Here is a 27,342-nt window from a genome sequence, read left to right as displayed (position 1 = left end):
TCTTTCTGATATTTTTTATTTAGTTATTAACTGTAGATAACCACCACACAACAAATACCAAGTTCAACATATTTTCCTCTCAAATGTAGCAAAGACAGAAAGTATTTTAAGTCACTTCTTGATGTCTACACTCCTTTCAGTTATAGAGACAAAATGTTTCAAGTGTGTGCGTGATTCATTTTCCTGATATTTCTAATTCAGTTATTTTTAATAACTGCAGCTAACCGGGTGACCAAACCTGGGAGGATTTGCTTGACACTATCCTGTCAGTGGATAAGGACACAACAAACTACCCTCAACCTGCTCCACTACCTTCTTCCCCGCCAATCACTGTTTCTGGGCAAAACTTTGCCACCAAATCTCAGCCAGCCTGAGCCAGAAGTGGCTGTATCCCTGTTGGAGCGGCTCCATGCTGCTCTGAGGGCCCTCAGGCAGCTGATGGCTGCCTCAGGTCTCTGTGTTGAGCAGGAGGTGCAAACCAATATTGCAAAATGTGAAACATTTTTACAAAGCATCAGCCAAATTTACATTTTAGAAAACATTTTTCACATCATAAAACAAAATCATATTGCCATAACACATGTACAAGTCCCAGAAGAAATTTACAGTTCAGAAAACAAATTTACAAGTGTCGAAACACTTTTACAAGTCGCGAAACAAATTTACAAACTCCACCATCAACCAGAGAGGGAATGTACCAACTCCAGGGTTGAACCTCATGGTGGAAACAAAGAACCCTTTTTTTTTAAATTATTTTTGCATGGTAAAAACAGAAAGAGACAGAGGAGGAAGATTCAATCTGGTGCTGAAGGTAAGAGAATACTTCAGTGGGTGATGTTAAATGTACAAATTCACCTGTACCAAATTTCATAGATTTAAAGATAAAAAATAACCGAAAACAGTATTTGCTTTGTCACCAGCTAAATGTGTTTTCAAGAGGGTACATTTAAGAAGCAATGTCTCATGAAACCGTTTCAATAAAATCTAACTGGACTGATGAGTCTCTCTTCCTGAATTTGAAGACAAGACACGAACAGTCAAGAAGCAGTGTGTGACACCAAGGACCAGAAAGAGAGCACACGTTACACCAGCTTTAAAGTCTCTGCACTGGCTACCTGTCTCCTTCAGGATCGATTTTAAGATCCTCTTAATGGTTTTTAAAGCACTTCATGCTCCTAATTATTTACCCGATTTGCTTTTAACATGAGTCCTCGAGAACTCTCAGGTCTTCAGGCAGCAGGCAGAAATGTTAACCAAAACATACAGCGAGGCCTCCTTTTACCATCATGATCCCTGCTTGTGGAACAGTCTGCCTGAGGACCTGAGGAAAATGTGGACATTTTTAAAACCAAACTAAAGACCTACCTTTTTAGTCTTGCTTTCAATTGAATTTTATTTTCCTTTTAGTCTGGTTATTTATTGAATTTTACTTATTTTATATGTATATATATAAATATAGTTATTATCAATTTTTCGTGTTGCGTTTGAGCTCAAAACATCTGAACATCGTTGCTTTTGAGTCACAGCAAGCAACTGACCATCAGTATGTGAACCAGATTTCACAATAAGCCATCAAAGTATGTTGTTCTGACTATCTCCTGATAACATTTGAATTTACAGTGAAGGATTAAATAGTAATCGAATAGAAATGTTATCTCATTTCATGTTACAGGGTGGCAAAAATAGGCCTTGACATGTGTGACATGTTCAACTTGATAATATTTTGGTTGTTTATGGACTCATAATGTGTAATAAACAGGGTTTTCCATTCATTTAGTAAATCTGAAAAAATACAGTAAGTTATTTTGCATAAAAATGAGATTTTAATCTAACAGTGTACTGTCATTACTATTACCTCCCGTAAAAATACTAGAAATAGTCTCATCAGTGAATTTCAGTGAAGCTCTAAGAATGAAAGGTAAATGTATCGTACAGTAAAGTTTCCTGCCTGTAATGTACAAAGATTTTGGACTAAAAATTCTGCTGACTTCTGTGTATCTTGTATTTTGCTGCTATTTATGTTTAAGATTGACCTGTTTTGTACTACTTTATAAACAGAAACAGAAATCATGGGAAAACTATCCACCAAATAAGAGCAGAAATAAATTGAGAGTCTAAATGTTTAAAAGATTTCTTCAGCATCAAAGCATTGAGTGACAGTTATAGGCAGGCACAGAGCCAAGTAGAGATGCTAATAACCAATTCAACATATTTTTAAAGCTAATAGGTGCATTGCTAAATAAACACACACCTTAGCTGTGTATCAAAGTACTAACTCGCTGGTAATGTGGCAACATACTTTTGGTTTATTTCTCCCCAACATCTCAGAATTCTGGGAAAATATTATTGGGGCAAGTTAAAATAGGAGGGGCCCTCAGTTCAGCTTCACCCACAGCAGAAATATTCCCGGTTTGCTGTTGCTTTGAAGGCAAAATTAATTAATGTAGCATTCATTTATAAGCCATGTGTTGACAGGTCTAATTCATCAAGAGGTCAATCTTTTGTTTCACTGTTTTACCAGTGGTTCCTTCTGGCTCTAGGTATTTGAAGATGTAAAATGTAAATAACTCCCTCAAGTGGTACAATCAAGATTGTCAGGAGTGTGACAATACTACTAATAAAAACCATATAGAACCTTGAATGAATTTAACAAATTGATATTAATGAACTTCTAAATAATTCATCTTAATCTATACAAATGGTAAACAAAATGCAGGCTGCAAAGAAGGAATTTCAAGAAAGCAAAAATCCTTGTATCAAAGAAATACATCTTATATTTTAATCAGAGACAAAAACTTTAATGATCTACAACAGGCATGTCAAACATACGGCCCGCGGGCCGGACCCGGCCCGTTGGGTCATTTAATCCGGCCCGGCATAAATTTCTGAGTATGTCAAAAAAAGAAGCGAGTCTCTAGCTAATTTCTATTAAAAGTTGTGATTTTTTAAAATAAATACAAACCAAATGCTCCCTCCGGCCGCTAGAGGGCAGTAAATGTGTAAAAGCGCTCACGTCAAGCATGCGGCACTGACACGAGTTAGTCACAGGAAATAAACATTCGCAACGTGATGTGTCCAAGCAAAAATAAACCGGCAATCTTGCTTCACCATTCACCACTACTAAACAAGTTATCGGTCAACACACCCTTCCCAAAATGGCACTGTCAAAAAAAAGAAGAGTGGACACGGAGTGCAGAGTTTTCCAGGAGAAATGGACCGAGAAGTATTTATTCACAGAACTGAATGCAAAACCAGTGTGCTTGGTATGTAATCAGCAAGTTGCAGTGTTCAAAGAATTTAATATTCGGCGCCACTCATCATAAAGACAAGTATGTCATATTAAAGACAATTAATATTGTGCAGTATATTCTCAGCCTCATTAGGCCCAGCCTAGTAGTTTGATCTGATGTAGTCTAATCCTATTGCCCATGCACTGCTATAACTTTTTTATTAATTTATTTATTTTATTTTATTTTGTATTTCTTTTTTAATTTATTTCAAAGCAGTATGACAATTAAGGCGAAAATATTTTTTTTATAGCTCCCACTTGAGTTTGTTTAGTGTGGTGAGTTGGTTCAGGTGTAAAACTGCATTCACTCAACTGTTAAAATAAACCAGTTGTTAACACATTCACGGCCAAACATGAAAAATCATTTTTTTCCCATTGGTTTTGAATAAATGTGTTGTGCTTAGAAAAGATCCCTTGTTATCCGTGATTATAATATGTAGGGTAGGCTAAAAAAGTAGGCTGAATGATAAAGCATAGTACTGAACAATAAAGCTAAATATTTGGAGTTGACATTCTTTTGCTGATCCGGCCCACCTGAGAACAAAAAGTCTGGATCCGGCCCCAGAGCCAAACTGAGTTTGACATGCCTGATCTACAAGAATGAATATAGAATAATTTGCATCTTTCTAGTAATGCTGTTTTTCCACTGTAGGCTGCAGATTTTACCAAACAAACCACTTGTACTTATTTTACTCCCATAATCTAAAAATAACAATGTTATGTGTTTACTTGCCATTTGGTGTGTACACTTCCAAGATCATCCTATTTCTCTGCTTTAGATGAATTATTTGAGAAACTATTTCCACGTTTCGCTGTAATTCAAAGTCAAGTGTTGGCTTGATATTGCCAAGACAAACAAGGCATATTCCTGGCATTAACGTAGTGAGTTGCTAAACATTGGAAGCGACAGACTTTGTGACATTAATGTTTCACTTGAATGTGAGACATTTGCTCCGAATCAGCGGATCTGTTCACTTATGGATATGTCTTATCCAACGATGGGACTGACCTCTTGTATCATCTGGTAGGTTGAGCTGACATTTTTAGTTTTTGCTCTTCTGAAATTATTTTAGCATAAATTTCTACCTCGAATTCAAAAATCGCAGCATGTGCCTGCGAGTATTGGTGTTTCTTGTCATTCAGTTCCACTGTATGTATGATATGTGCAATGGTCCAGATGAGTAGTGTAGTGAGTAGTGATGAGTAGTTTTTTTTTTTTTTGACTTAATGCTTTTCTCAATATGCCGTTAGAAAGTCTCTTCAATATTATGTTGTTTCCACAGTTGTGTTGTGTCACTGTGTTTGTTCTTCTCTGTTTGCATCAGCTTTGGACCAACAGCTCAGATGAACTCAGAATGATAAACAGATCGAACTTCTTTCATGCACTTTTCCAGGTTTCTCTATGCGTCAGTGTGTGGGAGCTGGCCGCTGTCCGACTCAGAGCCAGTAATGTACGGGGAGGTCCAGTCCCCACAGTATCCACAGCCTTATCCTCCAAACCTGCAGGAGCAGTGGGACCTCAGTGTTCCTGAGGGTTACCAGATTCAGCTGACGTTCACACACCTGGACATCGAAGCTTCTGCAGGCTGCTATTACGACTCACTCACAGTCAGAGCCATATTTAACCCCTGTATTACTCTGAACAGCAGAACAGTAGTGCTTGAATCTGAAGCTACTAGTTCATAGTTCAGAAGCCACTTTTTCACCACCTGATTCAAGCTTGAATACTGACCACTAGATCTTAGCACCAGAACACTCAACCAATCAATTGTCAACCACATAGAGATCTTTGTCATGTTTATGTAAAGATGAACATCATCATCTACAAGTAGATGACAACTGGAGTCTGCTGTTATGACAGCCTCTTTTAACATTTCACCACATGATCCAGAATCGCTCAATAGGGTCAGCTCAGTCTACTAAGACTAGCTTTTTTAAACAGACTGTATAGAAATATGAAGCTTAGTGAGTTCATTTAAAATATTTGTTGTAGTGTTTTACTAATGAGGGGCTGAGGACCTGGTCAGGCCTGGACTTAAATTAAGCACCTAAAAGACTTTGAATGTAGTTTTGGTTAGGTGTTGTGATTCAGTTGCAATAGATTCCATAAGGGACATTAATAATTCTCTTTTTCACTGTTACCTCAGTAAATTATTTTGCATTTGAGATTTTTACTGCAATTCTTCTTCCAGGTTCTCTACAATGATAAGCTCCTGGGAAAGTTCTGTGGCAATAAGGACTCTGCTGATGGGCATCACCCTAGAAACCAGTCCATCTTGTCACCTGGCAACAAACTCACCCTCATATTCCAATCAGATGAAAACAACCCGGAGCGCCACCAGAACGTGGGCTTTTCCGCTCAGTATCAGGCAATAGGTAGCTCTTACACTTCCTTCGTCAGTGTTTCGTCACATACTTACTGCTGCACAATCTGCCACTAATTTAATGATTCTCATCATTAGACATGGATGAATGTTCTGCACCACAATCTGGAGTTGGCTCAGGTCCACTCTGCTCTCAGATCTGCCTCAACACGCTTGGCTCATATCTCTGCTCCTGCCACCACGGCTATGAACTTCGCTCAGACCAGCGCACCTGTGTTTGTGAGTCATGTTCCTATCCATGTCTCCAATGAATGTGTGCTGGTCCACACAGTTGTTACCACCTTGAAGCATGCTGATATTTAAATTGCTCTCCACTGCCTTGCTTGAGGCTGTGGTAGAGGTGAGTCTTTATTGGAAAGTAAATATGTTCTTTATTCTTTTTTTCCCTTCTCACCATGTCCAGTATCCTGTGGTGGTGGCATATTTGATGAACCAGAGGGACATCTGTTCAGTCCAGGTTACCCAAATGCCCCGCCTCATGCTGTGTCCTGTCAGTACATTATATCTGTAGAATCTGGCTTGACTGTTTCTCTTAACTTCACTGACAACTTCCACATTGAGAGTGTAGACACTCAGGACGGTCCAAACTGTTTCCATCACTGGTTGCAGGTAATGACAAGCAGCTTCAATTTCATCTGGTTTCACTGAAATAATGGGGAAAAATAGACAGAGCTCTGTGGTGCACACCACAAGTTAAATGACCTGTGTTGTACTGCTTTATAAAAAGGTCACCATCGCTGACAGAGAGCCTGTGAAGCTGTGTGGTGGAAAGAGCCCAGGACTCATAGCCACAAACTCAAACACTGTCAAGCTGGACTACCACCTTGATGATCAAGGGCTGAGCAAGGGATGGAGCCTGGACTACAGCACTCAGAGTAAGTGAGGGAGGAGAAAATAAGTATTGAAGTAAACTAGTGCCACAGTCAAGACTGTTTGAGACACAGTGAGAAATATTTTCCAATTTATCACAACACAAAGTTGGTCATAAAGTATATGCATATTGGTGCATGTTTGTCTGTTTCCAGGAGTGAAGTGTCCACTTCCTGGTAACGTGGCTAAAGGCAAGGTCACCCCTAAACTGGATGAATATTTCTACAGTGACTACATCTCTGTACGCTGTGACCAAGGATACAAGCTGATGATGGTTAGATTAAACTTTTTTCCCATTACAATGAATAAGACTTAACATCAACAAAGTGCACTTCATTGGTCATTGTGTATGCATTCATTAATACACAGGACGAGATATTACAATCCCTTGTGCCATGAACTAAGGCAAAACTCCTTTAGAAGCCCAGTCCAACTAGAGAACCAACCAGCAGACCAGTGGTCAGCTACTAACTAGCCTAGCCACCAGCAGTAGGTAATAGAAATGATGGGAATGTGTCTACACTCGAACCAGATATCTCTTCCTGCTGCCTATGTCAGAAATGAGATACAATTAGCCTAGGCACAGAAATAAAACACAAGCTAATTAGCCTAGCCACTAGCAGCAGGTAAGAAATGATGGGAATGTGACTACACTCGGACCAGACATCTCTTTCTTCTGCCTATGTCAGAAATGAGAAACAATTAGTCTAGCCACAGAATTAAAACACTAGAAAACTCCAGCTAATTAGCCTATCCAGCAGCAGTAGGTCATAGAGATGATGGAAATGCAACTACACTCGAACCAGACATCGCTTCCTTCTGCCTAGGTCAGAAATGAGATACAATTAGCCTAGCCACAGAAATAAACCACAAGCTAATTAACCTAACCACCAGCAGTAGCTAAGAAATGATGGGACATGCCACTATGCTTCAATCAACATCCCTCCCCTCTGCCAAGATCAGAAGTTACACACAGGAAAACGCCAGCAAGCAATCTTAGCTAGCAACAGTAGGCAGTAGGCAGTGTGCATTGTGCCGCACATCATTGGGGTTTTCAAGTGGGCACCTCCCTTCACCGATGTTTCGTTAAGTTAGGCCCACAACACCTCAAGAAGGCTTAACAGTGAGCTCCAGTGTCCTGGAGTCACACCCCTCATGCAGCCACCACGCCACCATGTCCCTTTCAACTGACAGATTTGATTAATCTTACTACAACTGCTACCTATTGACAGTACATAGCTAGCCTTACCTTACCGTAGCCACTATCACTGATTCGCTCGCTCCATTGCCAGGGACATATTCTTTACAGCAACCCTCTGTTCTTTTCCGCGAATGCCCAACTCACGCAGGAGAGCAATGGTGGATTTTGCAACAAATCCACGGCAGCTGACCTCCACTGGGCACACCCGGGCGCTCTAGCCTCGCTGCTCCGCATCTGATGCCAACTCCATATATCTATCTCTCTTGCTCTCATTTGCCTCTTCAACTCTGTCTTCCCACGGACAGTTAATTCCACAAAATACACTATCGTTTCTTTCTCAGACCACAACAGCAAATCCGGTCTTTTGAGAGTCATGGTTATCTGTTGTGGAGCGCTCAAGCCGCCATCTAAATCGGGGCTCCGCCCACACTTAGCTGCCCTGCGCTATACATGAATCTCGCTGGTCTGGCCTTATCTCCCTCCTGAACAAACATAATATGCCTATTCTCCTTTCTAGCAGATGAGGAATTTGCTTCAATACGTTTTTCCTCAATTGCAGCTGCTAAGCATTTCAGAACCTGGTTGTGATGCCAGGTCTATCTCTCTTGGGAGAGGCTAACCCTGCAACCTGCCAAAATGTAGCTAAGTGTACATACACAAGAACAAAGTGGGCAGGCAGCATCCTCCCCTAACCACTGGTTTAGGTTTTGGGGAGATGGCAGCACATCGTAAGTTGCCCCTATCATAAATCTAATCCTACTAGCCTCCATGCTCTACAGCTCTCTCCATGACACCTTCCTTTTCTCTACACTCTCCCAGTTCACCCACTATCCTTGCTTATCCTGCGACACTGCCTTCATGCATCTCATTGCTTCCTCTTGCCAATGAATTTCTTAGACTACCATCTTCTTCTTTTCCCTGCACACAGTCCCAGGCCTCCATGCCCTTGCTGCACATGCCCCATGATATCATGATAAGTCTGAGGGCAGCCTGTGCCTCCTGAACCCCATCTCTCAGATTCTACTTCCTCCCTGTTTTAACAGTGGAGGCTGTACGCCTGACTACTGGATCTTTCAACTGAGTAAGAGTCATCTCCAGTCTTGCCTTAGCACACTTAAACTCCTCTGTTAGACTAGTTACCGGGAGCTCCGGTATGCCTTTCCTATACAAGGCTGCATCGCTTACGCAGCGTGGGACACCAAGGCATCTCCTAATTGATGAATTAATTATCCTTTCAAGCTTCTCAACCTTTGTCAGAAGGACCTCATATACTGTCAGTGGCCACATTAGTCGGGGCAATAACCCAAATTGCATGCACCATAATCTCAGCTTTCCTGGGAGCCCTGAACGGCCTATGCTTGAAATGCCTTAAATCATTTCTTGTCTCAATCCCTCAAACTGTGCTACATTACGGAGACTTGCGTCATACCACCTTCCCAGACTCTATCACTATGGGAATCACCTCCTCATTTATAACAAATCTACTACCTTTCCTTTAACAACTGAGATACTCCTAGACTTACTCTGCTTCACCTTCATCCTAGCCCACTGCACGTTGCTGTTTATCTTATCCAGCAGTCTGCTAGTACATGGAGCAGTTGATGTCACGGTCGTCATGTCATCCATGTAGGCCCTAATTGGGGGGAGACGAAGCCCTCCATGCAGCTTTTCTCCACCTACCACCCATTTCAAGGCCCTAATAATCACCTCCATTGCCATTGTAAAGGCTAGTGGAGAGACTGCACACCCTGCAATGATGCCTACCTCCAGCTGCTGCCATGCTGTAGTATATCCTGCTGTGGTAAAACAGAGCTGTATATCTGCAAAATATGCTTTGACTAGGCCTTTGATACTGCCTGGAACTATAAAAAAAAAAAATCAAAAGCTTCCAATAGCAAACTGTGGGGGACTGAACCAAACCACGCATCAGCCAGATCTAGAAATACAGCATGCAGGTCTTTTTTCTCTCGCTTTGCTAACTGAATTTGGTGCCAAATCATGCTGGTGCGCTCTAAGCATCTAGAAAAGCCGGGGATTCCAGCCTTTTGCACCGATGTATCAATCAAGTCATTTTCCAAGTAACTGGACAGCCTCTGCGCCATAACACTGAAGAAGACCTTCCCCTCAACATTAAGCAAACTGATCGGTCTAAACTGACTTATCTCGACTGAGCCCTTCTCTTTGGGAATGAACCCCCCCGCCCCCCCTGCTCTATGCCATACCTTGGGAATGACCTGTGTCTTCCAAACTACCTTCAATACATCTGGTGCACTTTTATACAACCGATACGGGACTCCATTAGGTCTCAGGGCCTCCTGAACCTCTTTCCACCTTGGTGGGCTAACATCACACTGACTACCTATTTCTCTGATTGGTGGAATATCAGAGGGGAGTGCCCTCTTCCTAAACCTTTCCTTACCATTGTGTACCTCCACCAAGTACTCCTCAAGTTCCTGCACCATCAGGCTGCCATTCTTCTCTTTACTAAATAGTGACTTCACAAATCTAAATGGATCCCTATAGAATGCTACTCTAGCACGCTCTTTCCTTCTCCTATTTTTCATAATGCTCTCCTCTCTTCTTAATGCTGCCAGCCGTCCATTCACATCTGCCTGTAAGCAATTAATGCCTTTCTTATCCTCCTCTGTAGCCTTCTTCCACTGCTTCTTAAGCATTCTCATCTCCTGTATAAGTCTATCGATTTCTTGCTGATGCCTAGACCTAACTACCTCCCCCTCTGGTTTCTTCCGTTTCTCACTAATGCCAAATCTTTCCTTACCATAATCGTAGATTATATCTCCCATCCTCTCCAACTTATTCTCTACTGTCCATTTTAGCTTACCTAGCGCACTGGCTAAATCATTATTGATGTCCTCCCACTAAAGTTCAACTCCTTGATTGTAGAGGTTGTCTTGTTTTTTTGCTCACCAGTGTCCATACAAATACATACAATTCATTCATAAATGAACTGTTGCTACAGACTAGCTTAATGGCGGTTCACAAACAACGTGTGTGGCGAAGCACAGTTTACAGATCGACGTTAATGAAATTCTTTTGATAATCCTGAGTGCTGTTTTGATCACTAGTATCTGTTATCGGTACCTTGGACAATGCGATACATCCACTGTTTCCTGTAACCCACAGTGTTCACAATTCCCTGTAGCATATTCTTTAATGATGTATAGTGTACTGTTTAGGCTGTATGACCTAAACTCCTCCTTGATATTATGTCTTCTTCTTTTCTGCTCCCATGACATTTCTCCAACTTTCTTTTGAATACTATAGATGTCAACCCTTACTCTCTCTTTCCATTGGTTCCTGCCATGGTGCTGAGACCAGGGCTTGGCATTAACTTTTTTGATCATCAGTCACTGTGACTAGTTGTTTTACAAAGTCACTAGCCACTCAGCATTTTCACTGGCTGCAATTTTGTTGTTGGGTCCTCGTTGCACCGTATCCCTATCTAGTACAGGTGAAAAAGCCCCAAAAATATCTTTACAAACTTTTTAAATGTAAATGACACTTGTACACGCAAATCAAGAAGTGTTAAACACTGCAGGTCTTTATCAAGTAGCCTAGTCATAAGGTTCTGCGTAGGCCTAAAGTTCCCTTTATATGAAAATATGCAATTTATAATATTAAAAGTATTATAGTATTAAAAATTACATTTAAAAGTTCACTTAGAACACAACTTAGGACTAAATTATTCAATAATGATTAAAGGAGATGTATTCCTGTAAAATTAGCTTCCCGGTTATTTTTGCCTCTTACCCGTTCTGCCTCTTTTCTTGTCTTCTTTGCCGGGAACATGTTATTCTTCTGCCATGTATCCAGTGTTTTGTCCTGTCCAAATAAATTAAATGTTATATTCCGAAAATAGTTCTGTTTTCTTAGTTATTAAGTCAGTGCATTCCGTACGCAGTGCTCATGGGAGTTGTAGCGTCGTAGTCTCACTTTGCATTTCTTTTATTATTTTATATGCCATTTAGAAAACTACAATAAAAAAAAATATGTAAAATTCAGCCCGCCAAAGTAGCTAGCGGGAGTGGCTGTGTTAGGTGTGTCAGGTGTTAATGTCAAGCCCTGGCAGAGACCCAAATTAACTGAACTACTATCTAGCCTTGTATCTGAATGTTTAATACTTATTAAAGCACAACTGGAGTCTGATTCTATGTCAAGGTTGCGTAGGAGGTGAGGACCCAAGTGCAGGACTACAGATGAGGCAGGCAGGGAATTCAAACAAAAGGTATTTAATAATTAGCCAGAGGCGCTGGAAAACCAAAATACAAAAATCAACCCACACGTGTTTCAATGATGCTCTGTTTGCCCCCATTCTCTTCCCCTTTAAACATCTAAAAATATATATATTTTTATGTATTTATTTTTGTTTGTTTTTTTTACATTTTCCGACTATTTTATCAATATGTATTTTCCAGGTGATCTACTTGTCAAACCAAATCCATAAGTACTTAAAGCAATCTACTATTTCTATATGTTGCTTATATAGTTTAAGACTGATTTGGTCTTGCGTCTTCTTTTGTGAAAAGATAACTGCCTTCATTTCTGTAACCAAGAATTTAAATATCTCCACACCTGTACTCAAAAAAGGTTCCTACCACACACACGTAAAGAAGTGAAATGGCCACTACAGTGTACTCGGCTAACATGTTGTTTATGCCCTTCTTTTTGTGTGTATCAGGAGGGTCAGGAGATTGAGAGTTTCTTTGCCATGTGCCAAAGCAACGGACAGTGGCACCTCCCTCTGCCTGAATGCCACGACAAGACAACCACTGCAAACAAATGAAGCCTTTCTGATCCTTTTTGCTCTTTCTAAATATTGGTATTCCGTTGTTTTGTTCTTCTGCAGTAACTGATTGTGGAGAACCTGAAGCTTTGCTGAATGGATTTCCTGTCTGGATTTCAGAATCAGTATCGTTCTGTTGTTCAGTATCACTGTAATGAACCGTTTTATTCTCTCCTTGGTGGCACAAATGGTAAGGCATACAGACATAGATATATAATTAGGTTCAAATATGTCTGGACGTTAGCATATTTTATTTTGTTATTTAAACCATTTATTGACACATACTGAAGCTAGAGTTATATAATGTATGGACTTAAAAGTGTGCACATTGAGGGTATTCAAACCAGAGGTCAGGTGTAGGGAATCCACAGGGCTCAAATCTAATTGAACGAAGTGAAGTAATTAAAAATAAATTCTTACTTTTATCACAGGCAATGAATGACTGCATACTTGAACCTGTAACAGTACCTGTACACAGATGAGGTTCCTGTAAAACAGGAAAAAGAATGAGACAGACGAATAGTTGCTTCTGTTCGATGTAGCTTCACTCAGCAGAATGAGGAAGTAAGCAAGAGTCCGTTCGTAAGGAGAGTCCAAGTGGAGAAGCAACTGGCCACACTGCCTCCTACTGGTGACACTCAATAACTCTCTATGCTTTTGCTCTATCAAGAGGTAATAATTGACCATCTTGGCACATATTAACACATTTTTCCCCCACAAAAATAATGTTTTCAAAATAAAACAAACAAAATTACATAAAATGTGAACTTATATTTCATGAGCGTCACAAACCCATAGAAAGGGTGTCCTCCTATGTGTTGCTTTCCCAGTCCCTTTCCTGTTGTTTTACTTCTGTTGTCAGTTCGTGGAGTTATCTGGTTTCACTTTTGTCTTCAGCAAGTGAAAATCACTTAAGAGTGGACTAGGATCATGTGACTAATTCTGCCAATACAAAATATTACAGTTCTTCTAAGACTCCAGGGTTGCTTGCAGAGTCTGTCTTGTGTCTTTCTCCATCTGTACCTTGGAGCACCATCCAACAAATTTTCCAAATGCTGTGTCTCATTAGTAAATCATAAAGGGCTGTTTTCTCTCTTGTACTGGTAAAAGTTGATCTCAGTTCTCCCATTTTTGGGAAATGGCCTGACTACTCTTGAGGTTTATGAATATTTGGATGTAACTCATTTAATCCAGTTGACTTCTGGTGAACCCTCTGCATTTGTTCTGGAGATATGCTTCCTGGAGAGCGTTCTACACTTGGCTTGATCTTGTGATCATTTTTTCCCTTGGACCTGCCACTGTCTCTTGCAGTGGTATCTATTTTAGTTTAGTTTAGTTTGAAGTTTATGGGAGTTGTATTTATTTTGGTCAGTGTTGCGTTGTCATTACCAGACTAATAATATCTACTAATAATATTGTGTTAAGGGAATTCTTTTATTTATTGTGCTCAGTTGTGTAATGTGAGATGTGACTGTTCTGCCATTTACTGAGGTGCAGTATTTTGTCACCACTGAGTCACAGGTATAGGCCAGAAACTCATGCAGTGTCATCATATTTTGTTTAGGGCATGCCCAGCTGTGTTTTCTGTATGTGGGGTTCAGAGTTCATCCCTTCCTGACTGAAGAAAAATGTACTAGTCTCAAATAAATATGCCAAAAAGAGAATTACCGCTTCCATCAGGTCATTCCCTGAGTTCACTACTGGTGAAGCCATGAAGATCATTATATTTGATATGTACAGTGGTGCAAAAAAAGATTTTGGACAGTCCATGTGTAACGGGTACCGTAGCAACGGCACCCTGGTTAACAGTTAAGTTCCTGAAAACAGGAGAGAGATGAGGACGCGGCTTGTCAGTTTCAAGGCACTTGCAGTAATTTTTATTAAAGTTTCACTTTTAAATACACTCTTGTGTTAAATGTCTTTTTTTTATATTCAACATATTCAGTATTCAATGTCCATGTCAATACAAAAACTCAAAATGTTCTTCAGTACAAAGTCCATAACAGAATACATCTCTTTCCTCCAAAATACATGTTTACTTACTCTTCAGCTTAGTATTTTAACCTATTTATCAAAAATGAAATACATAGACCATGGTATATTAACCAGCATAATGTTCAAGTTACTTTTTAACTCTTCATCAAAGTATTTTACTTCGTTTTAAATCAAGACAGTACTGCATTTTACCACTGGAAACCCAAAGTGCTTAATGTAAACAAAACTCGTTTTAAACAGTCACCTTTCTTTCCTCCATGAACACTCCTAGCAAAATCACACTTCAAAACGAATGGTTGGGACCTTACAGACGGCAAAGTAAACGCTACACATCAACATTGTAAGTTTCTAAAACATTACTGAGGTGTACGTTCACGTGGGGGAGGCGTGTGCATTAAACTGAGTTGCTTTCAACAACCATGTAGGCAGCGCGTGATCACTACACTGTAAAACGGTTAGACTTCACCTCCGTGTTCCAAACTTACTTCAAACAAAACCGCCAAAAGTCTCCGTCGAAAATTACTTGACTAAAATAGTTCACAAACATCCCCAATACATTCCGGCATGGCTAAATCCTAGTTTCAAAGCATATTTGAACATTTACAAACCTGAAAACAGGAGAGAGATGAGGACGCGGCTTGTCAGTTTCAAGGCACTTGCAGTAATGAGGGAAAAACGCAATGCAAATCACTAAACCCGAACCCGCCCTCGCCCCCTGCTGGCATGGAGCAAACATTGCAATATACACATTGAATAGGAAAATAAACCACCGCAAAAATAAATGCAATCTCTTTGGGGTACCTTTTTTTCAAAATGGATTACAATAAATTGTATTCAAAATAAAAGACAATTTTTCTCTTTTTACTCTTTTTCAAAAACACAAAATGTGACACTTTTGTGGTCGTCACACACTCCCCGACAAAAAGAAATGGGTCCCACCATTTTCTACTCAACTCTAATGAACTAAAGTTCTCTTTCTCTAACAGGTGACAGGAAAGATGTATGGGTGTGATGGGAAGGGGTAAGGTATGTATGTAAAGGGGGGATAAGGCGTGGAATAGGGGTTGAAGGGATATGTTGGTGTTGCGTAGGGAATGAATGGGTGCAGGGGTTGTGTAGTGTGAGGTGTGGTGTAAGCAGGTGAGTGTAAGTCAGTGTTCGCCATGTTAACTCTAGCTTGTGTCGTCAGTGTGGGCTGACCAAGTCTCTCATAGGTCAAGATCTGTCTAGGTTGTCTGTCTCGACTTGACCTCCTGACCTCTGTCTGTTGGTCCGGCATTGCATTGACTAGAGGTTGCTCTTCCTGGACGGGCTCTGGAGCCTCAGCATATCCATCTTGCTCCTCGGGTCTCGCATCATCAGACTGAACTTCATCCTGTTCAGGTTCTACCGTCTCTGCTTCTCTTACAGGTACCGGATCTGTTTCAGGTAAGTAGTCTACGTCAACTCGCACCTCTTCTCGTACAGGGACTGGAATTGGGCGACTCACTGTAATGGCTGGTCGTTGAGGTGGGACTACCGTTGGGACCTCCTGTATCCTCTCAGCTGGTATTCTCAGCCAGTAACGGGGACCATCAGAGTCGGAGTTCGAGTCAGAGTCTGAATCTGCCTGCGGTGGGTCTGCACGCTCTGGGGTGGTACGTCTGGTCTGTCGTCTCCTTTTCTGGGTTGCCTTCTCAGGAGCAGTCTGTCGTGGAGGCTCTTCGACTGGAAGGTCATTCACAAGTAAGAGCAGATTGCGATGGAGCGTTCTTGTCTTTTTCTGGTCCCCAGACTCGGGATACACTACGTACACTGGGTTATCAGCAAACTGTTCTTTCACGACATAGATGGCCTTCTCCCAGTAGGATCGTAGCTTTCCTGGTCCACCACGCTCACTGAGGTTCCGGACTAAGGCTCGATCGCCAGGCTGTAGCACCACTCCTCTTGCTCTCCTGTCATAGAGCACTTTGCCTTTGGCACTGGCCTGCTTGCTGTTCTCACTGGCAATTCGATAGGCTTCAGACATCTGCTTCGCCCACTTCTTCGCGTATCCTTTCGGTGAGTCAGGCTCTGTGTCTTCAAGCAATCCGAAGAGCAGATCAACGGGAAGACGAGGATGACGGCCATACAGGAGAAAGAAGGGCGAGAAGCCTGTCGACTCATGGCGAGTACAATTGTACGCATGCACAACTCTCGGGATCTGATCTTTCCATCGTTCTTTTTCTTTGTCGGTCAACGTCCTCAACATCTGCAGGATCGTCCGATTGAACCGCTCCGCCGGGTTTCCCTGGGGATGATAGGGCGTGGTTCTGGAGTGGCGAATGCCTGACAGCTGCTGGAGAGTACGGAACAGCTCGTTCTCAAATTCACGGCCTTGGTCGTGGTGCAACTTTGAGGGATATCCAAAGCGGAGGACGAAGTCATTGAAGATGCGCTCGGCCGCTGTCTTTCCACTTTTATTCCTTGTGGGGTAAGCCTGTGCGAATCTTGTAAAATGATCAACGACCACTAGGATATACTCATAGCCACCACGGCTGGTCTCCAGATGTAAGTAGTCGATGCACACCAACTCTAGAGGTGAGCTTGATGTGATACTACCCATCGGGGCGCGAACATGAGTAACTGGCTTCTTTGACTTTATGCACGGGCATTTCTTAGTGATATGGTCTTCGATCTCTTTTGCCATGAATGGCCAATAGAATCTCTCTCTGGCAAGGTTCAGGACCCTTTCTGTGCCAACGTGAGCCATGTCATTGTGGAGTTTCTTCAAGACAAGGTCTTTGTACTTGGCGGGGAGCACCAACTGCTTTCTGCCATTGGCACGCCTGTACAGGATACCATCTTCCAAAACGAGCTTTCCCCATTCATGGAACAGTCTTTTAGTAGCTCCACTCGCGGCTCTCCGTATCTCATCAGTTAAGGGTGTACCTGCCTGTTTCAACTTAATCATTTCACTGATGGCTTCGTCTGCACGTTGCGCTTCCGCAAGCTCATCATGACTAATTGCTTTCAAGTCATCAAAGGGAAAAGACGGGTCGGCTAGGGAGTTGATGTTCAGAGCTGCAACCCAGGCTACATCTTTCTGCTTGGCTACTTTACTCCCATCCCAGACAGCGCGAACCACGTCTTCAGAACACTCTTTGGTGCAGGACTCACTGTACGCTTCAATGTCTAACGGGAGACGTGACAGCGTGTCAGCGTCTATGTTGGACTTGCCAGGTCTGTACTTTATGTCAAATCTGAAATCTGAGAGTTCCCCAACCCACCGATGGCCTACAGCGTTTAGCTTTGCTGTGGTCATTACATAGGTAAGGGGATTGTTGTCTGTGTATATCGTGAAGTGGGGTGCATAGAACAGGTAGTCTCTGAACTTTTCACACACAGCCCACTTCAGGGCAAGGAACTCTAGTTTTCCACTGTGCAGATGATAGTTTCGCTCAGCTGGAGTTAAAGTCCTAGAGCCGTACCCGATGACTCTCAACTTGCCATCCTGGTGTTGGTAAAGGATTGCGCCCAGTCCCCGGTCTGAAGCGTCTGTGTGCAGTACGAAAGGTTCGTTGAAGTTGGGGTACGCCAACACAGGGGGGCTAACAAGGAGAGAAACAAGTCGGTCAAGGGCTTGCTGGTGTTCGGCAGCCCACTCTACAGGTGTTCTGGACGGTAGTTGTGGACCTTTACCTCTACCACGCTCTGCAGCTGCTTGTCCTGGCTTGACTTGTAGTAGCTCATAGATGGGTTTCGCTATCCTTGAAAAGTCCTGGATGTAGGAGCGGTAATAGCCCAGGAAACCGGTGAGCTTTCTCACATCTCCAACTGTCCGTGGCATCCTGCTGGCTAATGATCGCACTGCATCCAGGTCTTTGGGATCGATCCTCACTCCTTGAGCTGACACAAGACGACCCACATATCTCACTTCTCGGCGAAACAGCTCACACTTTTCAGGTCTTAGCTTGACCCCATGCCTCTGAAGTGCTCGTAGTACTTTGCGAACCCCTTCCACGTGCTCATCAAAGGTTTTCGCATAGCAAAGCACATCGTCAAGGTACGGGAGACAGTAGTCATCTCTCAAGGGACCTAGCATCTCTTCCATACTCCGCTGGAAGGCTGCGGGGGCGTTTGAGAGGCCAAATGGGATGCGGACCCATTCATACAGTCCCCAGGGAGTAATGAAAGCGGTGAGGTGTTGAGAGTCTTTGGCAACGAAACCTTGATGGTAGGCTTTTCCTTGGTCGAGGATGCTAAACCAGGAATAGCCACCAAGGGTGTCAGTCAGGTCTTGTATCCTAGGTAGAGGATGTCGATCAGGGATGGTTTTCTGATTCAAGAGGCGATAATCTATGCAGAGGCGGAGCGTACCATCCTTTTTTCGGACGCAGACCACTGGCGCTGCATAAGAGGACTTTGACTTCACAATCCAGCCTTTCATCAACAAGTCTTGCACATACTCTTTCACCTCTTTAAACAGTGGCTTGGGGACGGAGGAGTACGCTCTCTGCACTGGAATCTCGTCCTTGAGGTTGATCGACATCTGCAAACTGGGAATACAGCCGATATCGTGGCTATCTTGAGCGAAAGCAGCTGATTCTTCCCGCAGCATTTTCTTCACTTTGTCTTGTTCTTCTTCATTAAGGTGGCTGAGGTCCACCGGAGGCTGCCACAGGCCTGGAGCAGTCTGCACAGCTGGTGTTGTTGCGGCATTGGCTACTACTTTGGTCCTGGACAGTTCCTGTGGGTTGGTCTCAATCACCCTAGCAACGGCCTGGACACTTCCAAGAACAGTCTTTCTTGGAATGATCACAGGGTGCTTTGTGCAATTTCTTACTGGTATGGTCACATAAGGTCGCTTCACAGATTGCATTTCGAGCAGGCCCTCCCCAATCTCAAGTTCTGTAAGATGAGCGTTGTTTTCTTCAGGTTCAAACAAGAGGAGAGGGTCTGACAGATCTACAGCTGAGGGGACCTGACACTTAACCCAGGCAACTTGACCAGCTGCAACTGCAGTATCGTGGTTGCCCGTTCTCAATAGCTTGGGACACGTGGCGGGTTTGCCTGTCTGAATGAAGTTCACCAGAAGCTCCACTTGATCCACAGAGGCAGATATGGAGTCAGAGAGGAGTGTGGTGAGGGCTGGGAGGAGCTCTGCTGGTCTATCCTGAACCACTTCCTCTAGCACATTGAATCCAAGGATTGGTCGCTCAAGGTTAATGCTACTGATGAGGAAAGGCACCATTATAGACTGGCTAAGAGTCCAATTTCCGGCAAAGCTGACTGCGATGAGGACCCAGCCATCAAAAGGAAGGACTCCTCCATTCACAGCTTGTATTTCCAGCTCTTCATCATCAAAGATCTCACTGAGGGGCCTCACCGGTGCATCCGGTATATACTTCTTCTTCCAGCTTCGATCTATCATGCTCACTTGAGCTCCGGTGTCTAACAGTGCATCGACTGTCAGGCCATTCAGGTCACATCGTGCGAGGGCTTTGGCACCTATGAACTTGGCTAGGCGCCTGCTTGTTTGAGTGGGTAGGGAGAGGGGAGATTGGGGGTCACTTTCATCGTATACTTTAGGTCTTCTGTTCAGCATACTCTCCTTTGTATGACTCTCAGAGCTAAATACATCGCACTTCACACTGTGGGACTTAACATGAGACCCGGTCACTGGTTGTCCCGTTGCAGCGACCGGCTCCAGTTTTCCTGACGCTTCGGCTTTGACTTCAGGCAACCTGCTGCTCTGTGGCCGCCTTCACCGCAGTTAAAACAGTGAGTGCAACCTGGGAGATTCTTTGCGAGACAGTTAACACAGCTATATAACTTGGGTTTCTTTTGTTCCACTTGAGCTTTGCAGTGGTGGCAGGGCTCGGAGTTGTGAGCCTGCTGTGGCCGTTGCAGTAACTCAACCTTAGTCATTAACTCTGTCACTTTTTCAGTTAACTGCTGGAGTGCATTAGCCTTTGGCTGTTTACCTGGAGCATCTTTCTTTGCACCTCTGCCCTGTGCAGCTGCGACTCCAACCTCCACTAGCTCAGTGCTTTGCACGCTTACTTGTTTCGGTTTCACATCTGGTCCCAGACGTCTCTGTCGCTCATTCTCTGTGCTTGTTATCTTCATCATTTGTTTCAGAATTGTCTCATCAGACACACTGCTATCAGAAAGCAATGTTTTCAGTTCTCTGCGTATGTCATCATGTTTGTGGCTAAGGCCTTGATATATGGTGTGTAGGAAAATGTCTTGAACTGTGTTCGCATTGTACTTCACTTCCGTGTCAGCATGCTTTTGTTTCAGACCGATGACACGGTACAAGAACTGTTGGGGGGTTTCACTGTCATTTTGTTTCGTGCACATCAACTCTTGGAATAGCTCTGTGTTGCTTCGCCCACCTAAGTGGGACTGCAGGAAGCCCTTCAGCTCATCTATTGTCAAATCATCCTTGTGCATCAGCATGTCTTTGAAATGCCCTGGCGTGATCACTCTGAGAACGCCTCTCAGTATTTCTGTCTCACTGAACCGATCTTTTACTCCATCATCAATTTGTCTGCATATGCTATTGTAACTTAGGTCTGATTTCTGATCCCCGATCTGCCCGCCTTGGACCTTGAACTCACGTCGCAGCATTGAGAGCTCTCGAAGGGGCACGACTCGGTCATGTTTGTCATGAGCATGTTCAGGTGTGTGTTTGACATCAGGGGGGGATGTGGAATGTGCTAGTGTAGGTGCGAGAATAAGTGGTGATGTGGGGCTGTGTAAGTATCGAAGGACTTTGTTACTAAGCTCTGCATAGCTAGAAAGCATTTTCTGTAACTCAACTGTGTCAGTGTTCTGTGTGGTGGTGTCAGTGTGTGTGAGTGGTGGAATGGTAGTTGGTAGGGGGGTATCTGGGCTAACCTCAGCTGTGTGGGTTATATTAGTGTTAGAAACATTGGCCGTCATATCATCAGCAACTACACTTGACTGATCTGTTGTCACATTCTCACTCAGCTCTGTCGCTGCCCTTAGATCATGCTCATCAACATCTGTTATCATCTTAGACTGAGCATTACGAACCTGAATTACATTATTCACAGTATCATTCAACTCCAACAACACTGCCATACCTGAATCCTCAGATTGAACGAGAGTGTCACTGTTCATGAAAGCTTGGATGTACTCAAAGCAACTGTCTTCCTCACCAACCTCAAGCGTGGATGCATCCTTCCCCGGTACAGGACCAACACTGCGAGCTAGTTGGAAAAGTTCATCGGCCGTCAGAGTGAGCAGACTCTTCTTGATGTCCCACACCAAGCCTTTTCTCTCACCGTCCGCCATGACTGCTTTTCCGTCTTCCTTGCCGTTGGTCGCTCCTCCAGGCAGCTCTTTCATCCGTGGCTCCAGGCCTGGTTGCAGTTGCTTAGCACCGTCGCTGCTTCACAGGCACGTTGCTTCACTGGCACTCGTTGTGGTGGATGCACAGCATGTGCATCTCAGATGATGGATGTTTAGGGTAGGTTGTGTCTGGAGGGCTGAAGAGGCGCTGACATCGCGGATGTAGGACCCAATCTTCCTCCAGGTGCATGGGCTGAAGTGTCATCAACTGTGTTGGGACGCTTCACACAGCTGGTTCTGGTTGTACTTGTCGCCTGCGCATCTGACGCCGATCCCCGTACGGGCCACCAAAAATCTGTAACGGGTGCCGTTGCTACGGTACCCGTTACACATGCATTTGTGAAATACTGCATTAAGAATCACTCTTAGATTTTCAACTGCAACTTGTTTTAGTACAGTCACAGACAAAATACTAAGCAAATCCTAAAAGTTAAAACTTAAAATTGATTGATTCCTTAGAAATACATAAGGTATTTTGAGTGTTAGGTCATGGCATATGGTACCAGTGATCCATTAATGAAGGCCGTGCTTTTTATTAAAAGACACATTATTCTGTTGCTGTGCTTCGTGTCTATATAAAGCCAGTAAATTCGAAAGTTCTTCAGAGACAAAAAAGGTTAAAACCAAGAACCTAACGCAGGAAACACATCTGAAGGTACAGATTCTCAGCCTGGAAGGGTCCAGCTGCCACCAGATCACCAGGAAGTGCACACACAGTCCTTCAGCAGTTGGAGACAAACGAACCAACAGCTAAAAAGACAAACCTAGATCTGGGCATCCAAGGGTTTCTTCAGCAAGAAATTACTACATCTGGATCAGCATGTGCAGGGAAAACCGCCGAATGACATCACAGGAGCTCCAACAGCAGGAGTCAAACCAAGAAAGCAGAGGTGGAGGCAGTATCATGAAGTTGGTTATCTCACTGTCTGTGATGGTCCATTGAACTCTGCCAATGTGTTGTTGTGCCATCTCCAAACCCACATGCTCCCTTCTGCACGTGCACTGTCCCTTCCAAACTGTCCAAACTGGATGATTCAACAAGATAATGCCCCTTGACACACATCCAGGACCAGTAGAACTTGGCTGCAGGGCACAGTATCCAGCCCCTTTGAATATCTGTGATGGATTATTAAAAGATCTGTTTCAAAATGCAACCCAAAGAATTTAGAAAAATGAAAAGTAGTAATTCAAGGAGAATGGAGCAAGTTTACCCCTCAACGGTGTGAAAAGCATGTGGTAAACACGCCAGCCAGGATTAGAGCTCTACTACTGCTAATGGCAGGAGTACTAAATATTATTATATATTATATTCATTTGATGATGCGATAGTTAATTTTTTGTTCAGTTTTGAACACATTCTCTGTTATTTGTTGACTTTAGGTGTTGAGAACTGACATGCTGAAACTGTTAAGAATTTAGTTTTGTTAGTTTTTCTTGTAAACACAAAACAGATTTTTCCACTGATATTTCATGATAACATTTGAGATTAAAATTTGAAGGGTGTCTGAAAACCTTTTTTCACCACTATAGTTTGATTAGATGCGTGCTCTCCGGTACTTCTAGTCAACCCAATCGTGTTGCCACTGTGGGCATGATATACCATACATGACTGCAACAAAGTGAAAAGTTACACCACTACTATGAACCAAGGACTCTCTGTTAAACTAAATCTATCCTTGTCTTGTTGTTTCTTCAGTTAGCTTCATCTGTGAAGCGGACAGAAAGTGGAGATCCATCAATAACATTATTACCAGTCCAACATGCATACCAGGTATTACACTTCATCCTGCAAATCCAAACAAAGGTCTAAATCAGATTTTCTTTTGTTCAACACCAAGTCTGTGCTCTCGAAAGTTGATATGTCTTTATCTCATCCAGTTTGTGGGCGGCCAACAAAACACATCTCTGCCTATCAGAGGATCATTGGAGGCAATGAGGCTCCAGAAGATACTATTCCATGGCAAGTGCTATTGAATGAAGGAATACAGAGGGGAGGAGGCTTTGTGATCGCAGACCGCTGGATTATGACAGCAGCTCACTTAGTAAGACACCCAGGAGGTCACGAAGGAAATACAACGCTAATTAAAGAAAGTAGTGAACTGTAGGTGTTTTCTTCATGCCTGTGCCTCCAAGTTACTTTCTCTCATGTTGTTGGTTTACAGATTTTATGGGACTTACTGATGTTACAACGCTAAATTCTCCGTTGAGAGTTTCCTCAACGGAGAATTTAACGACACTGGCACGCTAGGGTAAAGAAAAAAAATCTTGTTCATCTTCTCCTTTTTTTAAATTTTATTTATTTATTTTTTTTAATTCACTGGGTAACATACATAAGATAACGAATAAACTGCAGTATGTGCGCCTCCCAGTGGTGGACCAGGAGATTTGCAGAAATTCAATCAATTCGGCGAAGATATCAAGGGACGGAGTGCCAGATCTGACAAGCAACATGTTCTGTGCTGGAATCCCTGACGTTACGAAGGACTCTTGCCAGGGTGACAGTGGAGGCCCCTTCACCTTCAGTGAAAATGGACAATTCTGGGTTGCTGGGATTGTCAGCTGGGGCATTGAATGTGGGCTGTCTGAAACATATGGAGTCTATACCAAAGTCAGTAACTACCGGGACTGGATCAACAAGACCATGCAGGAGAATTGAAAATAAGTACATCTGAAGATGCTGACATAACAATAAAATTCTGTAGCTAATGCATAGCTAATGTAGTTTGAGGGACTTCGACAAAATCACATACAGCTTCGTTTCTATCATCTGGTAAACTTGATCCAGGGTTTTTACCTTCAGTTTCCATGTTTCATAGTGTTTTTTCTTTTCATTCATTTCTATTTTGATTCAATGTTTTCAGAGTCTAATATAAATGCAGAGCTTTTTATTACATGATGCAGTGTCATGTCTGCAAATGATGTATTTACACATGGGTTTTATAAGACTGACAAAGCAATTAATACCTATATACAGAATTACCATACCAAAAAACAAAAAACAACGCAATAGTATATGGTAGCATAAATTTGGGTAAAACTGAAGTCTGTGAGCATTTATTTATTTTTTTTTAATTTATTTGTTTGGTTACCCATTAGTCACTATAAAAGTGTCCACACAAGTCAACTTTACATGATAGTAAAAAAAAAAAAAAAAAAAAAAAAATGAAATTTGGATTAAGGGTTGTTCTGTGACAGTAGGTATTTCTTCAAACTCTTTTTAAAACAATTTTACTTGTTAAATGTGCAACGACTGGTGGCAAACTGTTCCATATTTTCATTCCTCTGTACATAACAATGCGCTGTCTTGCAGTAGTTTTTGAGGCCGGAAGTGAAAATCAACCTTGTGTGGCACGCCTTAGTATTTAAGTCCTGCCTGTCAATACCATATGACAGATGATTTTAAAGGACACTCATGAAATATTTCTTATAAAACAAAGCATAGAATTAACTGTCCTCAGTTCAGAAGCTCAGTATGGCCTAGTAGGCCACTGGAGAGCAGCTGATAATCAACCTACTTGTTGACCCCTTGAAATTCTTTGTTGAAGACCGTGGTGTTGGAAAGAGTGGTTGGCATCACTGAACTGTGAATGGACAGGAGATGGCAGAGGGAAGTTACGGTGCAGGAAGTGGTGTGGGAGGAATGGAGTGTGAGTTGGTCAGCGGGAGAGATGGGAGACGTAAGAAATCAAAACAGCAAAAAGATGCTGATGATGTATTAATCTGGTAGTGACATCGATGTGAATCCTCAGAATGATGAAGAGTATAAAGTCTGGGAAAAAGCATTTAGATGGTGCATCATTCAGTGAATGGAACCGAATACATCTCACCAAAGTGATTAACAAACTGTTGGGTGAAATCAAGAATGTTTGTAGAAATAGCTCTCAACAAGGAGAAACTATTGGGATTAACAAGATTGAGGAAAAATGTGTGTTGGCTTCTATATATAAAAAATGTCAGAGGTGTTATATCGGGGGCGCCACTGGGATTTGGGGAGATGCGAAAGCTTGTCAGTAATGATTAAGTTTGATGAGGAACAGCTACAATCAGACATTCCTGGATTACATGAGTTACAATACGGCCTTATGTCCCTCCTCCGCTTGGGTGCTTCAAGTGTCAGAAATACGGCCATATAGTGGCAGTGTGTAAAGGGAAACAGAGATGCACACGGTGCTCAGGAGAGCATGAGAACACAGCTCAGCTTTCCACGGATGTGAAGCTAACAAGGTTTTGTGTTATTCATTGTCAAGGTTATTAACTGCACAGCACAAACTGATAAGAAGACTGAAAAGAGTAAGGTTATTGTATCAGTGTCTGTATTGATATCGCCGATACTAGCCTTGTATTTACTTGGTATTGGGTCAAAACTCCCAGTAACGACCACCCCTAAAACAATTGTGTGTAGTAAAAGAGTAATTATTTAATTTTTGTATTGTTAAATTGTTTTATATTGTAAGTAGGTAATGGAAACTGATTTATTTGTCCTGTGTTTGATCATAATCATAACCAACTACTAAAAGTGAAATTACAAAGTTCTTCAATGATCATAACCAGAGATCTGATCTGACTACTTTTTTCCAGTAATGAGTAATCTAATGCGTTACTATTTGCAAACCAGTAATCAGATCACTTATCCAAGTTACTGTGCATTACTATGTTTCCCATTTTATATTTTTGCTTTCTTTTTGTGTCTGGGGGAGTGATGTCATGTATGTAACGTCACCTAAACATAAACAAGAAAGAAGGGAGGAGAGAGACCGCCACTGGAGTAGTGGTTAGATGCACAGCTTGGAGGCTGAAGGGTGAGAGGTTCGCCTTCCCTAAAAAGTCTCTAAGTCAAGACTTTAGAGCAAAATGGTTACTTTTAAAACCAAGTAATCAGTAAAGTAACTAAGTTTCTTTTTTAAAGGAGTAATCACTAATCGGATCGCTTTTTACGGTAACTGTGCCAAAAAACTATCAGTGTCTGTATTGATATCGGCGATACTAGCCCCGTATTTACTTGATATTGGATCAAAATTCCCAGTATCGCCCACCCCTAGTGTGTGCGTGCTTCGTGGGGGAGGGAGGGATAAAAAGAGAGAGGTGGATCATACCACTGCAATGCAAGGGGGAGGGCTGGGGTGCTGCACTTCATTGTTAAAATATCGTGTTTAAACCACATACTTTCTACTAATGTGATGATTTTTATGTCATTTTATAACAGACAAGTGTTTTTGTTTGTTTTTTAATTTTTTTTTTTTCAATTCCTGTTTTTAGGGATAAAGTTTAGAGGTGCTTGAGCACACTAAAATGGTCCAGACATGCCTATGTCGGTACCTATTCCTACCGACATATATCTGTAGAATATAGATGGTTAAATTAAAAATGCAGAAAATGTGCAACACCATTTAAAAGCTTCTAGGTATTTGTCAAAACGGATTGATATATAACAATAAAAACATAACAACAATAACAATAC

General features: G+C 42.4%; 1 protein-coding gene across 1 annotated transcript; it reads left to right on the top strand.

Moving 5' to 3' along the window:
- Nucleotides 1-4,199: 4,199 nt before the first annotated feature.
- LOC125016030 (complement C1r subcomponent-like) lies at nucleotides 4,200-24,926 on the top strand. Its single transcript, XM_047598195.1, is given in 13 exon segments — nucleotides 4,200-4,313; nucleotides 4,684-4,897; nucleotides 5,482-5,665; nucleotides 5,752-5,892; nucleotides 6,077-6,282; nucleotides 6,401-6,548; nucleotides 6,699-6,817; nucleotides 12,444-12,521; nucleotides 12,611-12,648; nucleotides 12,650-12,738; nucleotides 23,581-23,655; nucleotides 23,763-23,985; nucleotides 24,201-24,926. Coding segments are annotated over 13 exon segments (1,902 nt in total). The 5' UTR covers nucleotides 4,200-4,266; the 3' UTR covers nucleotides 24,541-24,926.
- Nucleotides 24,927-27,342: the final 2,416 nt, after the last annotated feature.

The sequence above is a fragment of the Mugil cephalus genome, chromosome 11 (genome assembly GCF_022458985.1).
Source record: "Mugil cephalus isolate CIBA_MC_2020 chromosome 11, CIBA_Mcephalus_1.1, whole genome shotgun sequence".
Lineage (NCBI taxonomy): Eukaryota > Metazoa > Chordata > Actinopteri > Mugiliformes > Mugilidae > Mugil > Mugil cephalus.
This window is presented reverse-complemented; position numbering and strand designations above follow the sequence as displayed.